Source organism: Diadema antillarum, unplaced genomic scaffold, assembly GCF_040938485.1.
Source record: "Diadema antillarum isolate AM-2024a unplaced genomic scaffold, OU_Dant_1.0 seq00000643_RagTag, whole genome shotgun sequence".
Taxonomy (NCBI): domain Eukaryota; kingdom Metazoa; phylum Echinodermata; class Echinoidea; order Diadematoida; family Diadematidae; genus Diadema; species Diadema antillarum.
In genome coordinates, this window is record NW_027271557.1 from 996,899 (window position 1) to 1,017,370 (window position 20,472).

The 20,472-nt window shown below is 36.9% G+C and overlaps 1 protein-coding gene across 1 annotated transcript in view; it reads right to left on the reverse strand.

Annotated features, from left to right (window-relative positions):
- LOC139736394 (sushi domain-containing protein 2-like) overlaps window positions 1-20,047 on the reverse strand; it is a 74,437-nt gene extending 54,390 nt beyond the window's left edge. The window contains exons 1-5 of the mRNA XM_071647148.1: window positions 19,820-20,047; window positions 13,412-13,536; window positions 2,951-3,040; window positions 1,938-2,074; window positions 1,169-1,265 (exon numbers count right to left, since the gene is read on the reverse strand). Of these exons, the coding sequence (XP_071503249.1) occupies window positions 1,169-1,265; window positions 1,938-2,074; window positions 2,951-3,040; window positions 13,412-13,536; window positions 19,820-19,913 (543 nt within the window). The 5' untranslated portion in view covers window positions 19,914-20,047. The remainder of the gene's footprint in view (window positions 1-1,168; window positions 1,266-1,937; window positions 2,075-2,950; window positions 3,041-13,411; window positions 13,537-19,819) is intronic.
- Window positions 20,048-20,472: the final 425 nt, after the last annotated feature.

Below are 20,472 nucleotides of genomic sequence, written 5' to 3' on the forward strand. Positions count from 1 at the left end.
CCTTTCTGTTCCGGGGACTTTGGACAGTGCTTTGTACAACGCTTTGGGGTTTGGGGTCAAAATCACTTGTAATCTTGCCTTCAGGTATCTTCAAAACCTTGTCTCTCTTCGCGTCTCCTCTTCTGCCAGACCCCTCGGTTCATCTTCATCTCTCCAAGTACTTCATGGCCCACTTACAAAAACTCGTTATGGTGACCGAGCCTTTTCTTCCATTGCCCCCACCCTTTGGAGTAAACTCACTCTTTATATTCAGAATGCCTCATCTATTCAATCATTGAAAATCCTTCACAAACATGTAAAAACTCATCTATTTAAACAGGCGCACACAGTCAGTAGATTGTATCACTGAATCACATGCAATTTTTTTCTTCTTCTCTCGTGACTGTCGTTTTGGATTTGCATTGTGCTAATGTTATTGTGTTTTCTAGTCTTTTTATATAAATTGTACCAGAGGGCTTAGAAACACCAGTATAAAGCGCCATATCAATACAAAATATTATTATCATTATTATTATCATTATTATTATTATTATTATTACTACTATCATTATCATTATCATTATTATCATTACTATCATTATCATCATTAATATTATTATCATTATCATCATCATCATCATCACTATCATTAAAGCACTCAGAGGTTTACACAGGATATCTTGGATTTGATTATGGCAGTTAGAAACACGGGTGATGCAAAAGAAGTTTTGCCAACAAGCTTGGCCCAGAAAACCTCTCTCAACCGGAATGAACAAACAAAAATCCAGATGGGACCTACAGGCCAAATTTTACTGGTGAGGTCTTTTGGAAAGAAGAAGTGTACACAACAAGGGCTACTCTAGGTGACAAAATGCCGTTTGTTGTTACTATTTTGTAAGCGTGCTATCATATTCGATGAAAGTTTCGTAACCTCTATTCATGATTATCACCTTCAGCGTTACTACCATAAATAAAACATATCCCTTTAACATGTTCACTTTACTTGTCCATACAATCACGAGCATGCAGGATTTTCGAAACCAGAACTACTGGTAAGAGTTTCTGGTAAGCATTTCTAGCGACCGACTTGCGCTACCACCAAAATTGTTTTATCGTCTTCGTTAATGCTGCTGGCCGTGTGTGTCACATCTCCACGTCACACCAAAGGGGAAAGGCCAGAAGAACTCACCGGATTTGTCTGGCCAGTGTCACCGTAGAATCCCACCTCCAACCACGTGGCGATGACGAGTACTTTTGGCATGAAATCTCGGAACTCGACGAATCCCCTAGACAATTTAAGATAAAAAGAGTAGTCGGAGTACCAGAGTTCGAATCCCGTCAAGTGACTACGTCGTTGGACAAGATGTTTATTATCAACGTCCCTCTAACCCAAATGTATAATGGGCTCCTGCGCCAACGTTACGGTGATGATAATGACAGGGCCCACTAGTGGAGTAGTGGTAACACTGTAGAGGCTGTCCTTGATGAGAGTAATCATATAATTTTCTTATAAGTTCTTGTTTTATTGTTATCATATACTATTATTGTTATCATTGTTATTGGCATCATTATTACAATTATTATTATTTCTACTTTTATTATCATCATTATTATTATTAGTAGTAGTAGTAGTAGTAGTGGTGGTAGTAGTAGTTATAGTAATATTATCATCATTGCCTAGATTGCCCATGACAAATTAGTGCATGTGGGTCTTGTTCCCATTTCAGATATTCGTAGCTTCATTTTGGTACGCTGCTTCTTTTTACAACCCCAGTTTACTAAACCCATTTTTTGCATTTTGTCCACATACGGTTTTAACCGTATAGTATTCTAAACACTCGATGACACTTGATTTTATTTTGATAAAGTCTCATTCACCCATATAATGCATACATATCCAATTTGATTTCGATTTTGCCGCCTTTTTTTATTTGGATGTTCTTGAAAGAGATACATACTTGTGAATTTCTCCCGCCGCCCGCTCGAGGAGATGTTCTTCCGTCGTCTGCCGATAATAGACGTACCCTCTCTCAGTCATATCCACGTTGGCCCAGTATGGCGCGATAAGGATCCGTTCAAGCGGATTGTTCGGATCCTGGAAAACGAGGAGACATCAATGCAACCATCAAAGACTTTCCCTCCAGGAACCCAAGTCCCTTTGATCCTTCCTGAGGGTATTTAAGCCGGATTTTTACCTCAATTGGTCATTCCCTTGAAAACGGCGAGAACATGCTTTAATACCTAAACGTGGGGAATGGGTAGGCCCTTTTCAGAGCCACTCACATACCTTAAAAAGAATACGTGGTGCACCGTGAAGCCTTCTACCACCCAACGTTCTACCACCACGGAAGCCTTCACAGATTTCGTCAATGCAACCATGTTTACCTTTTTTTATGGGTTAATTATATAGGCTTGTCAGGTCGGCTCAAACGAATAGTTATATCAAGAGTTTCATTACTGGTCAGACTGGCTGAGCGTCATTGCCAAATATTTTTCAGCAAGTCCATTATTAGATAAAGCAAAGTGAAACCTAACGTGCAATGAGACCGGAATATTTTTGTAGTGCTGATTAAAAATATTCCATATTTATTTACAATTTCCTTTACTTTTTTAGCAGTTTTGACGCCGAGTTCAGTTCAAGGACAAATACAGATAAACACACACACACACACACACACACACACACATCGACGAAACAGATTAGCACACATTTGCAAATACCTAATAGACTTAGTGTAACGAAGTGAAGGTGTCACAATCTTTTATAAATAGCTTGGTTTAAAAACAGGGGGAGCATGGAGAACAACAATATTGTTCTCTTACCGGCCAGACAAGATTGTTTAGAATGAGTTTCCATGGCGATAAAATGTTACTAAAGACATCTCACTATGGTATTCTATCATCAAAGCACACGCCATAATACACAAAGTATTTCTAACACTCAATGAAGTGTATCGCATTTTGCCGTTACCTCCTTGTCTTCTGGGATAGGAAATACAGGTTGCGGTCCTTCGTACTTCGTGTAGGGGTTGTTGAACGATATTACGCCGTTGTCATTTACCTGGTGGACACATAGAATGAAATGACAAAGCAGAAACGAATGTCAAAGTGTCAAACAAACAACATTCTCCTGATGACGTGTAATTAGGAATTAAGCTGCTTTTATGAAACATAAATGGGCTTTAGAATCTGTGCAACCTGATTGGTCAGTTATCATGCATTGATTTTTTACTGATCCATAATGAGAAATGCGTCCTGTAAAATGCGAACACATGGCTCATGTATAGTATTGCAGGTGTACTGGACGCATGGTGGGTAAACAGTGGGTTTAAACGATTCGAAAGTTAAAGCAGAATACTATTAAAAGGAAACGCATATTTTGTTGGATTATTCCCCCATTCAAAGCTTAGAGCATGTTAAACTCAGCGGCCTTTAATTCATCCATTTAGAAACGTGCGTTCTGGAGAACGGCAGCTTAGAAAAATTGTATCCTGAATCATGTCAATCGGAAGATCCGTGGTTATTTTGGGGGCGTGTCCATGACGTCATGGGGTGAAGGGCAAACCCGGAAGTATCACACAGCAGCCTGAGCTTACCTATGTATGCTCCCGATGAGAGCGAGATGTCGAGGCTCGTACCCCGAAATCCCAAGACATTTTTTATCAGAATGTCACAAAAAATGAAATACAATTGTCTTCTCCTTCAAGTCTCCTGTGAAATCATACATTTTCTCGTTTAAATAAAGTCTGTTTCGTGTTATTTAGGCGGTGAATACAGAAGTTGTCAGGCCTAGTGCTTGTAGTGGGTGCTTCGTAGTCGATCAGTCACATGCATGCGCCCATCACCGGCCGCATATGTCGCAGTGCAGTAGCCTTCGTGTATCAAAGAGCGGAGAAGCCTGAGCTTCGTACCTCTTTGGTAAGTACACTCAGCAGCTCCTTGGTACTACTACAGCTGTGTACGCCATAAATTTAGGGAGTCTTTTTTTTCGCGAACCGGGACTTGCCAACAATTTCGCGAGTGCTTAAGTTCGTGGTTGTGGAGTACACTACAGAAGGGGGGAATATATACAGAAAGAGAAATATTTTCTCAAAAAGCACCAGCTTCGCGAAATTAGCGAAAATAAAACAATCTCGCGAAACATTCGGCGTAATGATGTGGATCGCTAATACTAACGTTAGATACTACGCAATGCGCGGGCATCGGCTAAGTCGAAGTCTTGACTATAGGCCGGCCGGCCTATCTGGTGATAAAATAAACGACACAGAGCACTGCGGTTTTCATCGATAGTGATAAAACTTTGATGGACTCGGTGAAGTAATGAATGGGTTGTGCAGTGAATTTGTGAGGGTTCCTAGCTAGATAGAATGCTGATGAGCTGTGACCGGGAGTACGGATTGAGTGTAATGTGATAAGATATGATACTACTTAGCCCGACCAGACGCTGCGCTACTTACAGCGACTGGGCTGTGTATAGTTAGATACTAAGGTAGGCCTACTAATCATGATCTACAGAGCGTTGTTACGGGCCGAAATCGCCAAAAATGCGACACAAAAATGTAGACACGCTAAGAAATTCACCTTAATTCACCTTCGATTTAGAAGATGTCGATATATCACAAGATTTTATCGCGAAAATTGTTCGAAATACTCATGTTAGACCTTCTACTGCACAGTACAATACCAAATTCACATTAGCACCTATGCAGTTGTCTTTTTTTGATTACATCAAAACTCCCCAGATATCTTCAATTTACCCAATTAGAAATTAGTTAGGGCTGATCGTCAAGGAAAAAGGGGTGGCGGTATTGCGTTTTACATTGCCCAAAATTTACAGTTCAAAATGCGTTCTGAAATCACATTACGATATGCAGAACCGTTATTCATTGTAATTGATAACACAATTTCTGAAAATAGTATCATAGGTTTGATTTATCGACCCCTTAATCTGAACTGTGAATTATTTTGTGATGAATTGGATTTATATCTCCATAAAATAGGTTATGAAAGTAAACATGTTTTTATTTTTGGTGATTTTAACATTAACTTTCCCCCCACATCCGATAACAATTATTCCCTTAAGTTTATGCATTTAATGTACTCATATGGTTTTGTGGCGATTATCAATAAACCCACCAGGATAAATCCGCACTCATCAACTCAGATTAATAATATTTTTCGAATGTATATAATAATACAATTACGGGGGTATATTATGTTCTGAAGTTTCTGATTATTTACCAATATTCTCAATTTGTGAATGTAAATTGGGTCGTAACAAATTACGTGATAAAATATGGTACTATAAAGAGTCAAAACGCAATGTGGAATTGCTGAAACAGAATTTATTTTTAGAGGAATGGACAGGTATTTATAGTATTGATAATGTTAATTTGAAATCTTAATGTTTTAATGATAAATTGTTGTTTTATCACGAATATAATATTCCTTTATGTAGAACAAAAACTAACCGAAGTAAACCAAGAAATCCTTGGATTACAAAAGGCATTTTGAAATCCATAAACACTCGTAATTCTTTGTATAAGTTACATATTCGTAACCCAACTGAATTTAATTTGAATATGTATAAAGTTTGTCGAAATTAATTGACAAAATTGATTCATTTATCCCGAAGATTATAATTTTTCTGATAGAATGAAAAAGGTTTCTTCGAATGTTAATGCAACAAGCAAAATCATCAAAGAGGTCTTAGGTAAAAAGCCTGATTCTCCGCCAACGGATGATATCACATTAAACGGCATCAAAATAAATGATCCCAATACGTATGCAAACTCATTTAACTCATTTTTCTTTAACATCGGTCCGGAACTTGCTACTAAAATCAGCAATACTTCTGCTCATTTTACAGACTATCTTTTTGACCAAAACCAAGAGTCTATTTATTTCAATCCAACAAGTCCCAGTGAAATTATTAATATCACCAAATCTTTGAATAGCTCTAAATCTTGTGGTTTTGATAAAATAAGTATGACGTTATTGAAAGAAATAGTTTATCCACTCGCAGAACCGTTAAGTCATATATTTAATCTTTCTTTATCACAAGGTATATTTCCTGATCTGCTGAAAAGAGCTAAAGTTAATCCTATTTATAAAAAGGATGATCCTCATGAAATTAGTAATTATCGTCCCATTTCTTTGTTGCCTAGTATATCCAAAATTTTAGAAAAAATTGTTTATAATAGACTTCTTAAATTTGATAATAAATATGATTTACTTATTCCCAATCAATATGGTTTCAGAAAGAATTATTCAACTGATTTAGCATTAATACAAATTTATGAAAAAATTACGAGTGCTTTTGCAAATAAAGAACATGTGGCAGGTATCTTTTATGATTTGAGTGATGCATTCGATACTCTTGACCATTCTATTTTACTCTCCAAACTTAGTCATTATGGTATTCGGGGACGAGCACTTTTATGGTTTAAAGATTATTTCACTAATAGAAGACAATATGTTATTTTCGATGGTTGTGAATCTGATCCTCTTTTAATCAAATGTGGTGTTCCTCAAGGCTCAGTTCTGGGCCCATTATTGTTTCTTCTTTATGTCAATGATATCATTAATACATCCTATCTTCTCTCTTTTGTTCTGTTTGCTGATGATACCAACATATTTTATTCTCATAAAGATCTTAAGATTTTAAATGATACTTTAAATATTGAAATTAGTAAAGTATAAAATTGGCTTAAGTCTAATGAACTTTATTTGAACATAAAAAAGACTAAATTCATTTATTTCAAACTTCATTCTCATAATGAAGATACGCTGATACATATCAACATTGATGATATCCCATAAGAAAAGAAAACGAATTCAAAATTTCTGGGAGTATAATTATATAGATGAAAGTTTGACTTGGAATGAGCATATGTATCATGTTACAATGTGTATTTCTAGAAATATAGGGCTTATCGAAGTTTTTTCTTCCTCGTTCAACTTTATTTCTATTATATAATTCCTTAATTCTTTCATAAAGTTACTGCAATGTTGTATGGGGTACTTGCGGCTCTACCAAAATAAATTCTATATTCAAATTACAAAAGAAAGTTTGTTGTACAGGATCGCATTTTTTGGCACATACTGATTCTTTATTTTATGAGCTTAAAACATTGAAGGTTTTTTATTTGAATATTATTCAAGTAGCAGTAATTATATTTATATATGTGACCGTGCACCTCAAAACGAACATAAAGTCGCACACACTGATTTTGCGTGAGGACTGAATATAAGTGAAATGGGTCAACCTAGCCGAACTTGACTTTTTCATATTTTCTGAAAGAGCGGGTCTTCTTTTACGTTATGCTAAAATTTGGTATCATAAAACGGGCAGGAAAGTGTGGTTTTTTTAGCAGTTTATCTCGAACATATTTGGTAGAATAGTGTGATTAGGTGTGTCTTTAGAATCCCTTTTTTCATTTCTGAAAAACCTTGTCCACACTCTTCACTTTTAACTCTAATAACTTTTGAAAGGATAGTGCTACTGCTTTGAAAGTTGGCATTAATTATGGACAGAATGTGTTAATGAGGCATGCTCGATTTCAGTTTAATTTGATAATCCCTTCATTGTTGTTACTCTGGTGGTTTACTTCCTGCTTTTTGTCCCATTCATCGCACAGCCAGCACGGTTTGGTAAAGATTAAGCGCTTGAATAGACACTGTACTTCAGAGCCTCTTTTCTCAGTTCACACTTTTCCTGAGTTTGTGCTTTCTTTCCAATATTTAGATAGGTTAGGAGAGTCCATTTGATTTGAGTTATACATCATTTTAAAGCTTAAAGTCTGCTCTTTTAGAATAATAATATGGTCTTAACTAAAATTTCATGTCTGGCGACTTTTTGTTTGTTTTGAGGTGCAGGGTCACATATATACATGATCAGCTTCCATCGTCGTTTATTAACATGTTTAGGTTTAATACTTCTGTCAATTCGTACCATACTCGTATATGTAGAAATTTCCACCGTTTGAATCCCAAATTATTAGTGCCACATAAATCTATAAGACATTCGGGTCCGGACATTTGGAATAATCTCCCGGATAATATAAAGTCCTGTTAAAGTATTTATTCTTTGAAAGCTTCACTAAAACGATATTTGATACAATTATATTCTTCAAACCAATTAAGCTAGCAAATATTTATGGTAAACGATTGTCATCTTATTGTCAATCTCTATTTTCTTCCTTCAACTGCATCTTGCACTCTCACCTGCAACAGCACTGCACTCACCTGATCACCTTCCTCCGAGAGAGTTGTGTCGTTGGATTTTCATTTTATGAGGCCTCCATCCATTTCAAGCTTAATTGCTTACGACGGTGGTCTCCTGCATTCAATGATCTCTGTTGTTTACTGAAAAAATACTGTATATCTTATTTTATGTTTCTGTGTACTTAAATTGCTCAATGCAATCACCTATGTGTATCTATTTATGTACTGTAAGTAATCGATTTATTTCCCTGCACTTGTTATTCTTTGTCTTTGTACTTTTTGAAGTTTGTATTCAAATTGTATTTGATTGAATGCAGAAATAAAAACAAACAAACAAGCAAACAAATTTGTGATTTTCTCTTTAGTTTGCTCGGTAGAATTAATGGGTAAAGTTGCTGTGGTGTATCGTGAAAGACGTCGATTATTCCATGAAGAAAATCGTCCTGAAGTATAATGCGATGTTTACAGAGCACTACAGTAAAAAGATAACTTTTCGTAGAAGGGTTAATTTGCAGTCTATTATTCCCAAAATCAGAGTGAATGATTAGGCCCTAGATCTTTCTTTTTTTTTCGTGCGCCAGTGGTAGCTGTAGTATAGCCACGGTATAGGCGCCCATATTTTTTAAACCGACCGCCCTGCCGTTTTCCCTTGAAAAGCACGTAAATCTAGTGAATGGGCAAATAGACCGGTGTTAAGAATAATTAGGCCTACGTGCATTTAGAGTCTACTACCTTAATGAGGATATTCTTCAATTCTCTTTCCTCCTGTTTCCTCATGTTATTTACATGTATCCCACTATTTTTCTTGATTTGTATTCATGTGCGAATGTTCCAGCGTATTGCGCCCCGGCCCACGCGTATTTTTGATTTTATACGAGAGAAAGCCATGGAGGGAGGAGGATGGTCGATCTTCGATGATTAGGCCTAACGTTAGGGCCTAACGTTATAGTAACAAAGGTCAGTGTACAATCTTTGATAGTAAGTCTACTGTAGTAGACTTACTATCAAAGATCTTTGTTACTATACAATTCCGGAATCCACTCTTCTTAACGTTACATACGGCCGAGCTGCGAAGTTGAGATTACGTGAAGGATAACTAGGGCTTGGTACTGGGCTATACACAGCCCAGTCGCTGCACAGCTGCGTCTGGTCGGGCTAGGCCCTACGTATGGATATAAATTGATGATAGAAAGCCTAGGCCTACAAAACTACAGTAGTGTATTGAGATGACACTGAGACCTGAGTCAAGAACGATATTACGAAGTAAATGTGTCTCACAATCAATTTTGCGATATGAGCTTCTGAAACTTGACAAGTGGATTTCCAAAAATAAACTTAATATCAATTATGAAAAAACTGTGAGTATGCTCATTGGGAACCGTCATATGATTAAAAGGTATAATAGATTGGATCTTAGCATAAAAGGCCATGTGATAAATCAAGTACAGAGTGTGAAATATTTGGGCCTTTATATCGATGCTGAACTCAAATGGGATGTTCATATTGATCATTTGTGTCAAAAGGTGGGTCGCATGATTTCATTTCTTCGTCGTTTACGACAATTTATCAGTAGAAAATATTTAAATTTGATATATCGAACGGTTATTTTACCTCATCTAGATTATGCAGATATTATATTTCAATCATCACGTGGGCAACTTCTTAATCAAATACAAAAACTTCAAAATAGAGCAGGAAGAATCATTTTAAAGATTAAGCCACAATCTCATTTTTCCGTATCATCCATGCATGAAATATTACAGTGGGAAATTCTGAAATCTCGTCAAATTCGTCACGTTCAAATTATGATGTTTAAAGTTTTAAACAATTTAACACCCAGTTATTTGCAAGAAAATATATCATATGTTGATAAACCCTATCATTTTCGATACAACAATCTTCCTTTACCAAAACCTCGAACAAAGAGTTGTAAACGCACATTTTTTTATAGAGGTATAAAGTTGCATAATAGTCTTCCCATTTGTATTCGTAACTGCCCAACAATTGTAACATTTAAGCGATTATTGTTAAACAATTAGACTGAATAAGATTCAATGGTGTCTATTTTATGAACAATTCAAAGATTTTTCATGTATGATGTTTATGTATCAATCTGTATAATTATCGATTTTTAATTTGAATAAGAAGATAATATTGAATATCATTGTTATTACAAGACGATATTACCCCGTTTCCTCCCACTTTTTTTTTCTATATTTTTTTCTTCTTCTTTTTCTTCTTCTTCTTCTTCTTCTGGTCCCCATGGAAGACCAGTGACTCTACAACAGTGTCGCTGAATATGGGTTTTCCAGCCGTTTTCCACTATCTCATCTATCACTTTGTCTTTGTTATTATTGCTTAGGTTCTCTGTTTGTAAACTCACACTCGTACTGTTTAATGATGTTAATTTTCTTTTGTTTGTATAGTTTGTATAACATTGCATTTCTGTAAACTCTGTATATTTGTAAAGTTATTTCATTGTATGCTTTTTATGACGGGAAATAAACCAAATCAAACCAAACATTTACATCAAAGCTCATCACACAGCCGAAATTTTGACATGGACCTCTATTTCCTAAATGTAATTACACCTAGCTAAAATCTTCAGTTCACAGTAGACCCTAGACCCAAGTTTAAAGGGGCATAGTCCCGGTAGTGTAGATGGCGCTGTTGATGCTACTGCCGATCACCGTTAGCATTGATACGAAGATTGCCGAAATTGAGCTGTCATCAAGAGTAAAGCGCGTGGGTGTTGCTAAATAACGTTGCCTTCGTTGTCTTCTCTGCGCATCACGCAGTCTGTAGTAATGCAAGGGTGCGTGCATATGTGCTTCTTATTATGACATCACAAAAGAAGTTTGCTGAAGCTGTCATCCCCCTGAGCCGAATCATGAGCCGAACTGTGATCGGACCACTGACACAGTGGATCGGACTTCTTCGGACTCGGGAAAGTGGGCCAAAGCGTAAGCGCCCAAGAGAAGTCGGTAGCATGGGTCTCTATAGGAAACTTGCGCCCTGCGCCCGCGTACGCATTTGACTAAAACACCGGGACCATGCACCTTTAATAGTACAGCGACCAGCCCGATTTAATATTGTTAGGCCTAAGTACTACTGCTCTGAAGTACGAGTTCTAGTCAGCACTAAGTTCGGTTCATTTTCAGTTCAGAATAAAAACAACTCTCACCAATCTAAATTTTGAAGTCTATCTGGCATTGGTCCTGCGTCACCAACATTGTCCCCTGGCCTGCCGTGTGGCAAGGGCTCGTACTGCCAATCCAGGAAGTTCGTCCGCTTCAACCGGACCGCCCGGGCCTTCCCCTCTAGCTCGCCCGCAGCGTTTCCCTCCTGCGCCCCGCCGTGCGGCTCGTCATCAACATCTACTACTCCAACTTCACCAGGGTCATCATCACTAGTTTCATCATCGCTATCATCACTAGTGTACATCACTCAATTCATCATCGCTTCCACATTCAAATTCCACCAAGAAATCATCCTGATCATCGCCGATGTCATTATCGAAAAACAAACTTTCAAAACTTTCTTTTTATATGCAAATACCGGGTATCTACAACAACTTGCATAATCTATACAATGCATGCATTATGTGCGCGGGGGCGGGCCTGCGGCGCTCGAGACCTTGCGCGATTCCCTTCACCCCATGACGTCATCGGCAAAGCCTCGAAATTTACGCTGTGACCTAGATTTTAGGGGGTTGACAGGTGTAAATCTTCAATATCCTCTAACTCCACTTCAAAAAGGCCATTTTAAATGATGTAAACGACAAATTGTTCTATGTGTCCCACTCTTTGACTTCATTGGTTATATATGATATAATATCTTCAGTATTCCCCTTTAAATTTGCTTATCCACTCAGTCTGTCCTTCGCATCATTTAATGATGAAGTAATCGTAATCGTTGTAGGTCTGACAACATTCATTCCTCCTTGCAATGAAACAGTATTTCTATCACCACTTTGTTATTTTTTCACAACACAAACAATAGTAAAAGATTAACTGTCGGAGATCTGTATAAAAATGGTGATGGATTCCTCTATCAGAACAAGGAAAGACATGCTGATGTCGAATATAATACGAAATGTCGAGGTTCTACAACTAGAACTTTGTAAACTTCACCTCAATAGATAAGTGTTAGATGAATGAATTAATGACTTATCAATTATTTAATCAATTGTTTAATTGATGAATTTGCTAATCACATAGAAGCTAAACAAATAAGATTGAAAGAAGAGATGTTTGTGAATAGGCCTATTTAAAAAGAAATATTAGATATGGTATTTTCTCTTTCATATCATTTTCTTTGATATTAGGAAAATAAAGTCTGTAATTTTAATCTTAATCACTGAAGAAAAAAAATCCATCGCTCGCTGCAGGCTCAGTCTAGAGTCTACCCGACCGACTCTAGAGTCTACCCGACAGACAGATAACATAACGGGCGCGCATTGGACTCGCGACGAATATAATTATTATCGGATTTACTTTACGGTACGTGATTCATACGCCCTTTGGAACATGGCGCTGCAGGTTGAGCATATCAGCGTATGTTAGGTGTAGGAAGTGGTTCCACGACATTTGCTCCTGCAACAGTTATTGCTCTCATGAAATATAATATCCGCACGCTAAGCCAAACATATATTCTGTCCACGACCCTACCCCCCCCCCCTTTATTTTCTTTATTTTTTTTCTTCTTTTTTTTGCGGGGGGTTGTTTGTTTGTTTGTTCGTTTTCCCTTTGAGAAGATGGCTGGATAGCCCTTATTCAGCTACACTAAGCTGGTTTTCCATGGGGTCCAGTTTGATGTGAGGAGGGACCACTTCACCGGGTTAAACACCCTGCTCTTTGATATGAATGAATGTTGTATAGCGTTGTATAGTTCTGACTCTCTGACGCGAGACCTCCATTTTATGTCCTATCCGAGGGACACAGTGTTTTCGACTTTTGCTAGAGGGGACAGTATGATTACACCTTACAATGTGACTACCGCATGCAAACTTAACCTTTTTAAATTTAGAATGACATTACCGCATTCAGGACATGGACAACATTTTCAGTATACAAATTTTATCTATTTCTTGCCCTGCTCAGCTTTCCACATTAACAATAGATATGTTTAGATAAATGAATTAAATAGAATAAAAGACATCAAGCTATTGAAGTGGCTTGGAAATCTTCCAATCATTAAAACTCACGAATAGGTTCCAATATTTAACGTTGTAGAATGGCATTCCCCCCCTCAACTCAATGGCTGGGGAGGAGACGTCGTTGCCTCGCTGGATGTAGTCATCACGATTACCTTCACCAAACGGGTAGAAATCTAAAGAATGATGATATTAGTCATAATGATGATAATGATAATGGTGATGATGATAATTATGATAATAACTATAATAATAGTAACAATAATAATAATGATAATAGTTATAACAATAATAATAACAATAACAATAACAACAATCATATTGTTATTATTACTATTATTATCATTATTATCATTATCATTATTACTACCACTACTTCTATCATTGTTATCAATATTATCAATATTGATATCAACAATAATACGAAGAAAACAAGCAAGCTTTCAAGAAAATGAGTAAGACCAAGTACAATTAGAATAGTAATGATAGTGCTAAGAACTTTGCTAATTGGTAAGTAATAGATACATCAATCAAAAGACACGTAACTGGTCCAAACCGTCAAAGTAATGATGATGATAATAATGGTGTAGTGCTAAAATGCTCGATAGCAGCATCGAAGGGAATCATAAGTTTTGACACAGTTAGGTGGAGTAGCAGTGTCTAAATTCAAATTTTCAATTTCAACTTATTTCTGCAGCTTGTTAACGAATATAATACACAAACAAAAATACAATATTAACACAAATATTTTGTTAGGATAAGATCCCCCCCCCCCTAAAAAAAAAGAATGAATAAAAAAATACAGATATATGTTGCAAATAAATCATCTGGTTACAAGACACAGTAATTTGTTGCTCTTTCATGGTATGCTCCACGTTTCAGGAGCTTTCACATAGATAAACGTTGGTATTAAATAAGTACAATGATTGCTGGATGAGATGACAACCGTTTCCTTTTAACGAAACGACTAGAAAACTATTCTTAAGGATTTACTCTCACAAGGAGGGTAAAGATACTAGTGTGTATGTGGGGAGGGGGAGTAATGACCTGGATTGATTTCACTTTGTAAAAATTTGAAATTCGGATTTTAACTCTTTGCGAGATGTCTAGAAACCACTTTATGAATTATCAAGAAGACTATAATACAAAGAGAAATTCTAAGTTTATTTGATGAAAATTTTGAAACATCGTTCCTCTTTGCTTTGCTTGACAACGAAAATAATTATTAGATACACATACACATGCACACATACGTAACAATACAAAGATTAAGAACAAGGGCATCTGCCTAAACATAATCAACAATATTACTGTAATAGCCATTTTTCTTACTAGGTCAGCTATGCAAAATCACATTGACTATGGCAAAATTATGAGGGAGGGCAAACCTTCTCATAACCAAATTACCACACAAGAAAACATTCCCACCCACTCCCCCCCCCCCACACACACAAAAAAAAATAATAATAATGATAATAATTTCATCAAAATGAACACAAAATGACTTATTATTAGATCGAGGAATGCTACACTATTACATTTCTTTTTCATGAGGCAGAGCAATCGATCACATTCTTGTGATGTAATAAATATCGCGGTCATATACTAGGGAGCTTTAGATTTTTGACGCGCGGACGTTCAAAGGGAGAAACACATGGTCTGAGCGTGCGCACAAGCGCACGTCAAGTTGCCGCTGGTTGCCGCACGCCATAGAGATGTACGCACACTTCTGCGCACGCTCAAACCATGTTTTTTTTTTTTTCCCTTTGAACGTCCGCGCGTCTAAAATCTAAAACTCCTTAGCCCTGGTCACAACTCGCCGTGCGTGCTTTTCGTCCGTACGTTCCTGGCGGAGGCCACGGCGTTCACGTTTTTTTCTAAAAACGTGGGGAGGAAGTGACTAGCGCAGGGAGGAAGTACGTCAACGCACGACACTCGCACGGTTGCGCAGGATGTAAGTACGTGGCCCGCACGCCACGCCTGGCCATGAGGGGTTACGTGCATCGTACGTTGTGCACGTAGTAAGTGAGTTGTATGTGCTTACAACTTACAATCTGCGTGAAATTGCTACGTTCTCTTGCGGAGGCTGTAATTACACGTGCTGCTCACGTAAGGTATCCCTACTCTGTCGCATGTTGTAAGTGCGTGCAAGTGCGATGAATTTTTTTTTCTCCCCGTCAGATGCTAGGGGTAGGCCTAATTATAGGACCACCTTCCAAGGTTCTTCAGATGCATAATCATACTTCTTCTCCATAGATGTATATGGTAGTTTAACCTTCTGTGTGTCATATTCATTTCATGTCTATAGGTTTTTATATATTCTGTTGAAAGAAATGAGATTGAAATAAATAAACTAAGTGAAATATGTGAAATGTGTGCATATTTGACTCATTGATAGGCTATATCAGGTATAGGACCATAGAGCTGTACAGCTCTAGGACCTATGTATAGGACCTATAGGTTACATCACATATAAAATGGCATTTACCTGATGTAGGCTAATAGGCTAATGTCAATATCAGGTATACAATGACATTGTATAACATTATTTGGATTAAAACATCCTAACACATTGGCACTTGAGGTGAGATGCGTATGACTTCCTGTTATGACGTCTGCCATCTTTATACCCAGTTTCAGAGGTGGTGGCATTTCAGACATGGAGGCATTTTTTAGCTAGATTTATCAGCATATTAATAGAACAATGAATGTAGGGCTATGAGTTTGCAGTTTCATCTGAGACTAAAGGTGTCACGTTTGCAATTAATGTCCTGTATATTAGGTGATACTGTCAAAGAAAATTCTTCCTTGCTTAATTTCAAAATATACACATTTTCAATTTCAGAGAATGGTACTGAGTGTATCACTGTTCTGCATATACAATGATGATCAATGCCTTTTAACCACGCTTGTGCAGATCTTGTAACTTTTTTTTAACTCCAAAAATCTTGTCACTTCATGCATTGACCATTCAGAGCAAAGATTTCTATATGTTTTGCTTCTTCAAGAAGTTTTTTACTTTGTCTTATGTGTCACAAAATATGGTACAAGTGTATACAAGTGTGTGTATATACATATCGCCTACCAGGCAGAAGGGTCCTATAACATAATCATTTTGGTTTGTGACACAATTCGAAAGAGTTTTAAAAGCCCTTTCAAGTGATATAACAATCATTTTACTGTGTATGCGATTTTTTCGATCCTATAATCCTTACAGGGAATTTCTGCCCGGTAGGTGAAATAGAACAGTATGAATATATAATTGCCATCATCATGACATCTTGGAGACGGAAATGATGATACTCGTCCGTCGGCTCGGTTCGTGTACCTTGCAGAGATTACTGCGCACAACTTGCGTTTTAAGTGCGGAGCAGGTGCTTATTCGGCAAGTTCGGTACGGTCTGCGTGCTCTATGGAACAGTTGAACTCAGGGAAGTGTCGAATAAGCACGGGCTGCGCACTTATTACGTGCTCAACACGTACGTGCTACGTGTGCCGTCAGCCGAGCAAGTGACGGTGGGAAAATTAAAAAAAACGCACGGAGTCAGTGCGTTGTACGCACGTTCGCTGTAGAGTGTACGTACGTTGCCCGCACTTAGGGTGAATCCGTAGCCCGAACGCAGCGAAAGTTCCTCGGGTCCTAAAAGTGCTACGGCGTGTCTGCGTGCTCGAAAATTCGTGCGGAGGCGGCACTTACTACGTACGGATCCCCAAATTTTGCCCACGTTTTTGTAAGTAGACAGCACGCACTTGCAAGTACGGCGAGTTGTGACCACGGCTTTATACTAACTGTGGAGATGACGCGAAATCATGATCCCATTTCCATCCCTTATGAGACACACTACCAGTCGACGTCAAAATCATTGTGGCATGCATTTTGATATTTCTGTCCAGTGCAAAACCAGTCCATTCTGTTAACTGGGCAGCAACTTTTATGCAATTCCCATTCCAGCCCCTCCCCCCCCCCCATAGTCTATTTGGATCTTACCCATTATTTGAATGCTTTCAATAAGATATATTATGGAATATTGTATTAACATTAACTTTCGACACATGACAACATACATGTCATATTTCTTTCCCCACTGTCCCTCCTGGTTCTTCTATTAATTATAGTTGTCAATGATATGGTAATATTTATCATTTACAATATAACATTCTTATCATTATCTTTCATAAATGCAAGGGAATGCATGTCACACGGAATACATAATGTCTGAATATATGAAACAAGTTTGAACTCTTATAAAGTTAGGATACATTTTAATACAGGGATTTCATTGTTCATCGAAATGTTGGAATTTCAATCTTCATTTACCAATACAATGACGACGAAATTAGAATGACATACACACTCTCGCCGATATGATTCCATACAAACATATGAAAGAAATTATAATCAATCTGTTAAAGAAGGATATCAGCCTCAGAAAAAAACACCTTTTACTCTCAATAATGAAATTACGTTTTTTGTTGTCACTAATAGTCTTATATTTTGTGAGGCCTTTGTAGAATTGTGGAAATGAATGAATATCAAGGAATAAATCACATCAGATCTTAAGATAAGTGCAATTTCTTTCATTCATATTTCCATTAAACATCCTTCAGTCAAAACTGTCAGAGGAAATAAAGTTAGATTCCCTCCAAGTGGATACAAACTTAAAATATGTTTAAATGAATAGAAATTGAGTATTTTTATTTCACCCTTGTCCTTGAATTTGAATAAAAATGCACAGAATTTCGGTTTAAAATGCTTGTTTATCCCTTAATACGCTTTGCATTTCTTGCTTTTTTCATACCCATTTAAATATTTTATTATATGCGTTTATCATTTTATCCCACGACCTATATAAGTAAAGCAACTTCTGTTGAGTTGGGCTATAATCATGGCAGAGCAATGGATAGATAATCAAACCAAATCAAATAATATCATACCCCCCCCCCAAAAAAAAGAGGAACATCTTTACTTATTTACTTACTTTCTTCTTCTTTTTAACACGTTTATATGAAACTGACTAGGTCTTTTCTTCTTAAGGGCCTCAAAGAGATTGCCCTGCATGGGTAGCATTTACGTATGTCTGTATGTGTGTGAATGTGTGCAAAAATTCATGTGCATATGATCACATTATAACGCTAGCAAGAGTAGAGTAAGAACTGGTTAGAGTATACATATACACCGCTAACACATAGTCGGTTGTCCTATAGAAATAAATACAAAAGCACGTAATACAGCGAAGCAAATGAAATGTACAAATTTTGAAGCAGAGTATCTCACTGTATATGAGAATATTGCCAAGGAATGTATGATATATATTGCACTAAGCTCAATGGATTAAGCATTAAAACAACCATCACGATAACGGTGCTTTTGGTATTCTTCTTACACAAAAGCCCAACAATAAACCACCGCTACCAATGTCCTTTTTTAAAAGGTGTATTGCTTTCATGAAAGGTTTGTAATGGTTATACTTTGAGTCAAATGTAGGCTATAAATTTGCATTGATGTTTACCACGATAAACATTTACTTAAAATTTGGATGCATGTTTAACAAAGCCATATTTGTTTCTGTCTGTAATAATTCAGAAACACAAAAATATACTCTTTTAAAGTCATCCATTTCCAACGTTCTACTCTAGACCTTTGCATGAAATTAAAAATCATTATTTCTTTTAGGAAAAAAAATGATCACAGCCAATGATTATCTATTACCGATATGACTTTCAAATATATTTTGAATGAGAATCAACGATCCAAAACGATTATCACCAACCTGCCTTCTACATTGTTATCAAAAGGCGCCATTTTTTTTCCCCGAGCACAATTCGTGCGCCACAATCTGTATTAACCCTAACTAGGCGTGAATTCGTGTACAATTTCAATGCAAACTATGCTTACAGGTAAATTTCATAAAAGCATGATTATTTTGGGGATTATTGATTAAAATCATTCAATAACATATTTTCTTGTTCGGAACAATGTCGCGGACAAGTTTCATCGAAAAAAGCAATGAAAAACATAAAGTCGAAAAAACAAAGAAATACGTAAGAAATTAAAAAAACAATAGAATACTTAAGAATTTTTTTTCAGATGGCACAATTTTTTCATTTATATTTGCTGAGGACACTAAAAAGAATATTTACACAAAAAAAGTACCCATTTTGAGCTTTATTTAGTGATTTATACCAAATTGTCTGATTTCATGCATCATTATGCATAAATTAGCATAATTAAGCATAAATGATGATTTTTTTTTTTTTAGTTGAACTTCATGAACTTCGACGGCGGAGATCTGGAGGAAGGGGGGGGGGCTGGGAGCCCTCCCCCCCCCCCCCCCCCCCGGCTCTATGATCTACCTAAATAGCCCGGCCTAGTTAGAGTTAAGTTATCTCCGATGACATCATCAAATCAAATCATCGAAAAGAATCAACATTTTCTGAAGAAAACTTAAAGATACTTACTTTCTTGATTCACCGCTTCCACCGTCACCAATGTCAAAAGCATGCATAACAATATCGCTATCCTAGTCGCCATGTTTTTTGCGATATTGCACATTAAAGGCGAAATAATCCAGGCGGAATCGCAGTGCGTTTCCACGGCGGTTACCGTCAGTCTTGTTCCCGCCTAAGATATTATATTCTCTTCACACACTGGGGCTATGTTCGCCCATTATTACATATAAGACATGCACGTTCCCTTTGCTCCTTACAGCAAGTTGCAAACTCTAACCCCTACCGCAGAAATATGCAAACACACTCACATATCTAACGGTAATACAAATGTCAAGTTAAATATCAATATTGAGAATAAAGTGAAGTGTTTGTTCGCAAAAACCGATAAGTCCATTTTTGAAGATTTTGAAGTACTGTCTCTGTCATAAAGTACAAAACAATACCCTTTAAAATAATGATGTATTGGTCACTACATATAAAGGAACATTTTTGAAGTTATGGTCAAAAGAAGCAAAACTTTTCTTATTATTATCTTTATTTTTCTTGACCTTTAATCGCAAATATCTCCATTTGGCAAATATGGACTTATCGGTTTTTGTGAACAAACTCTTCAAGTGTTGATGAGATTACTTTGAGCGGTAATATTACTCATCTCTATGAAG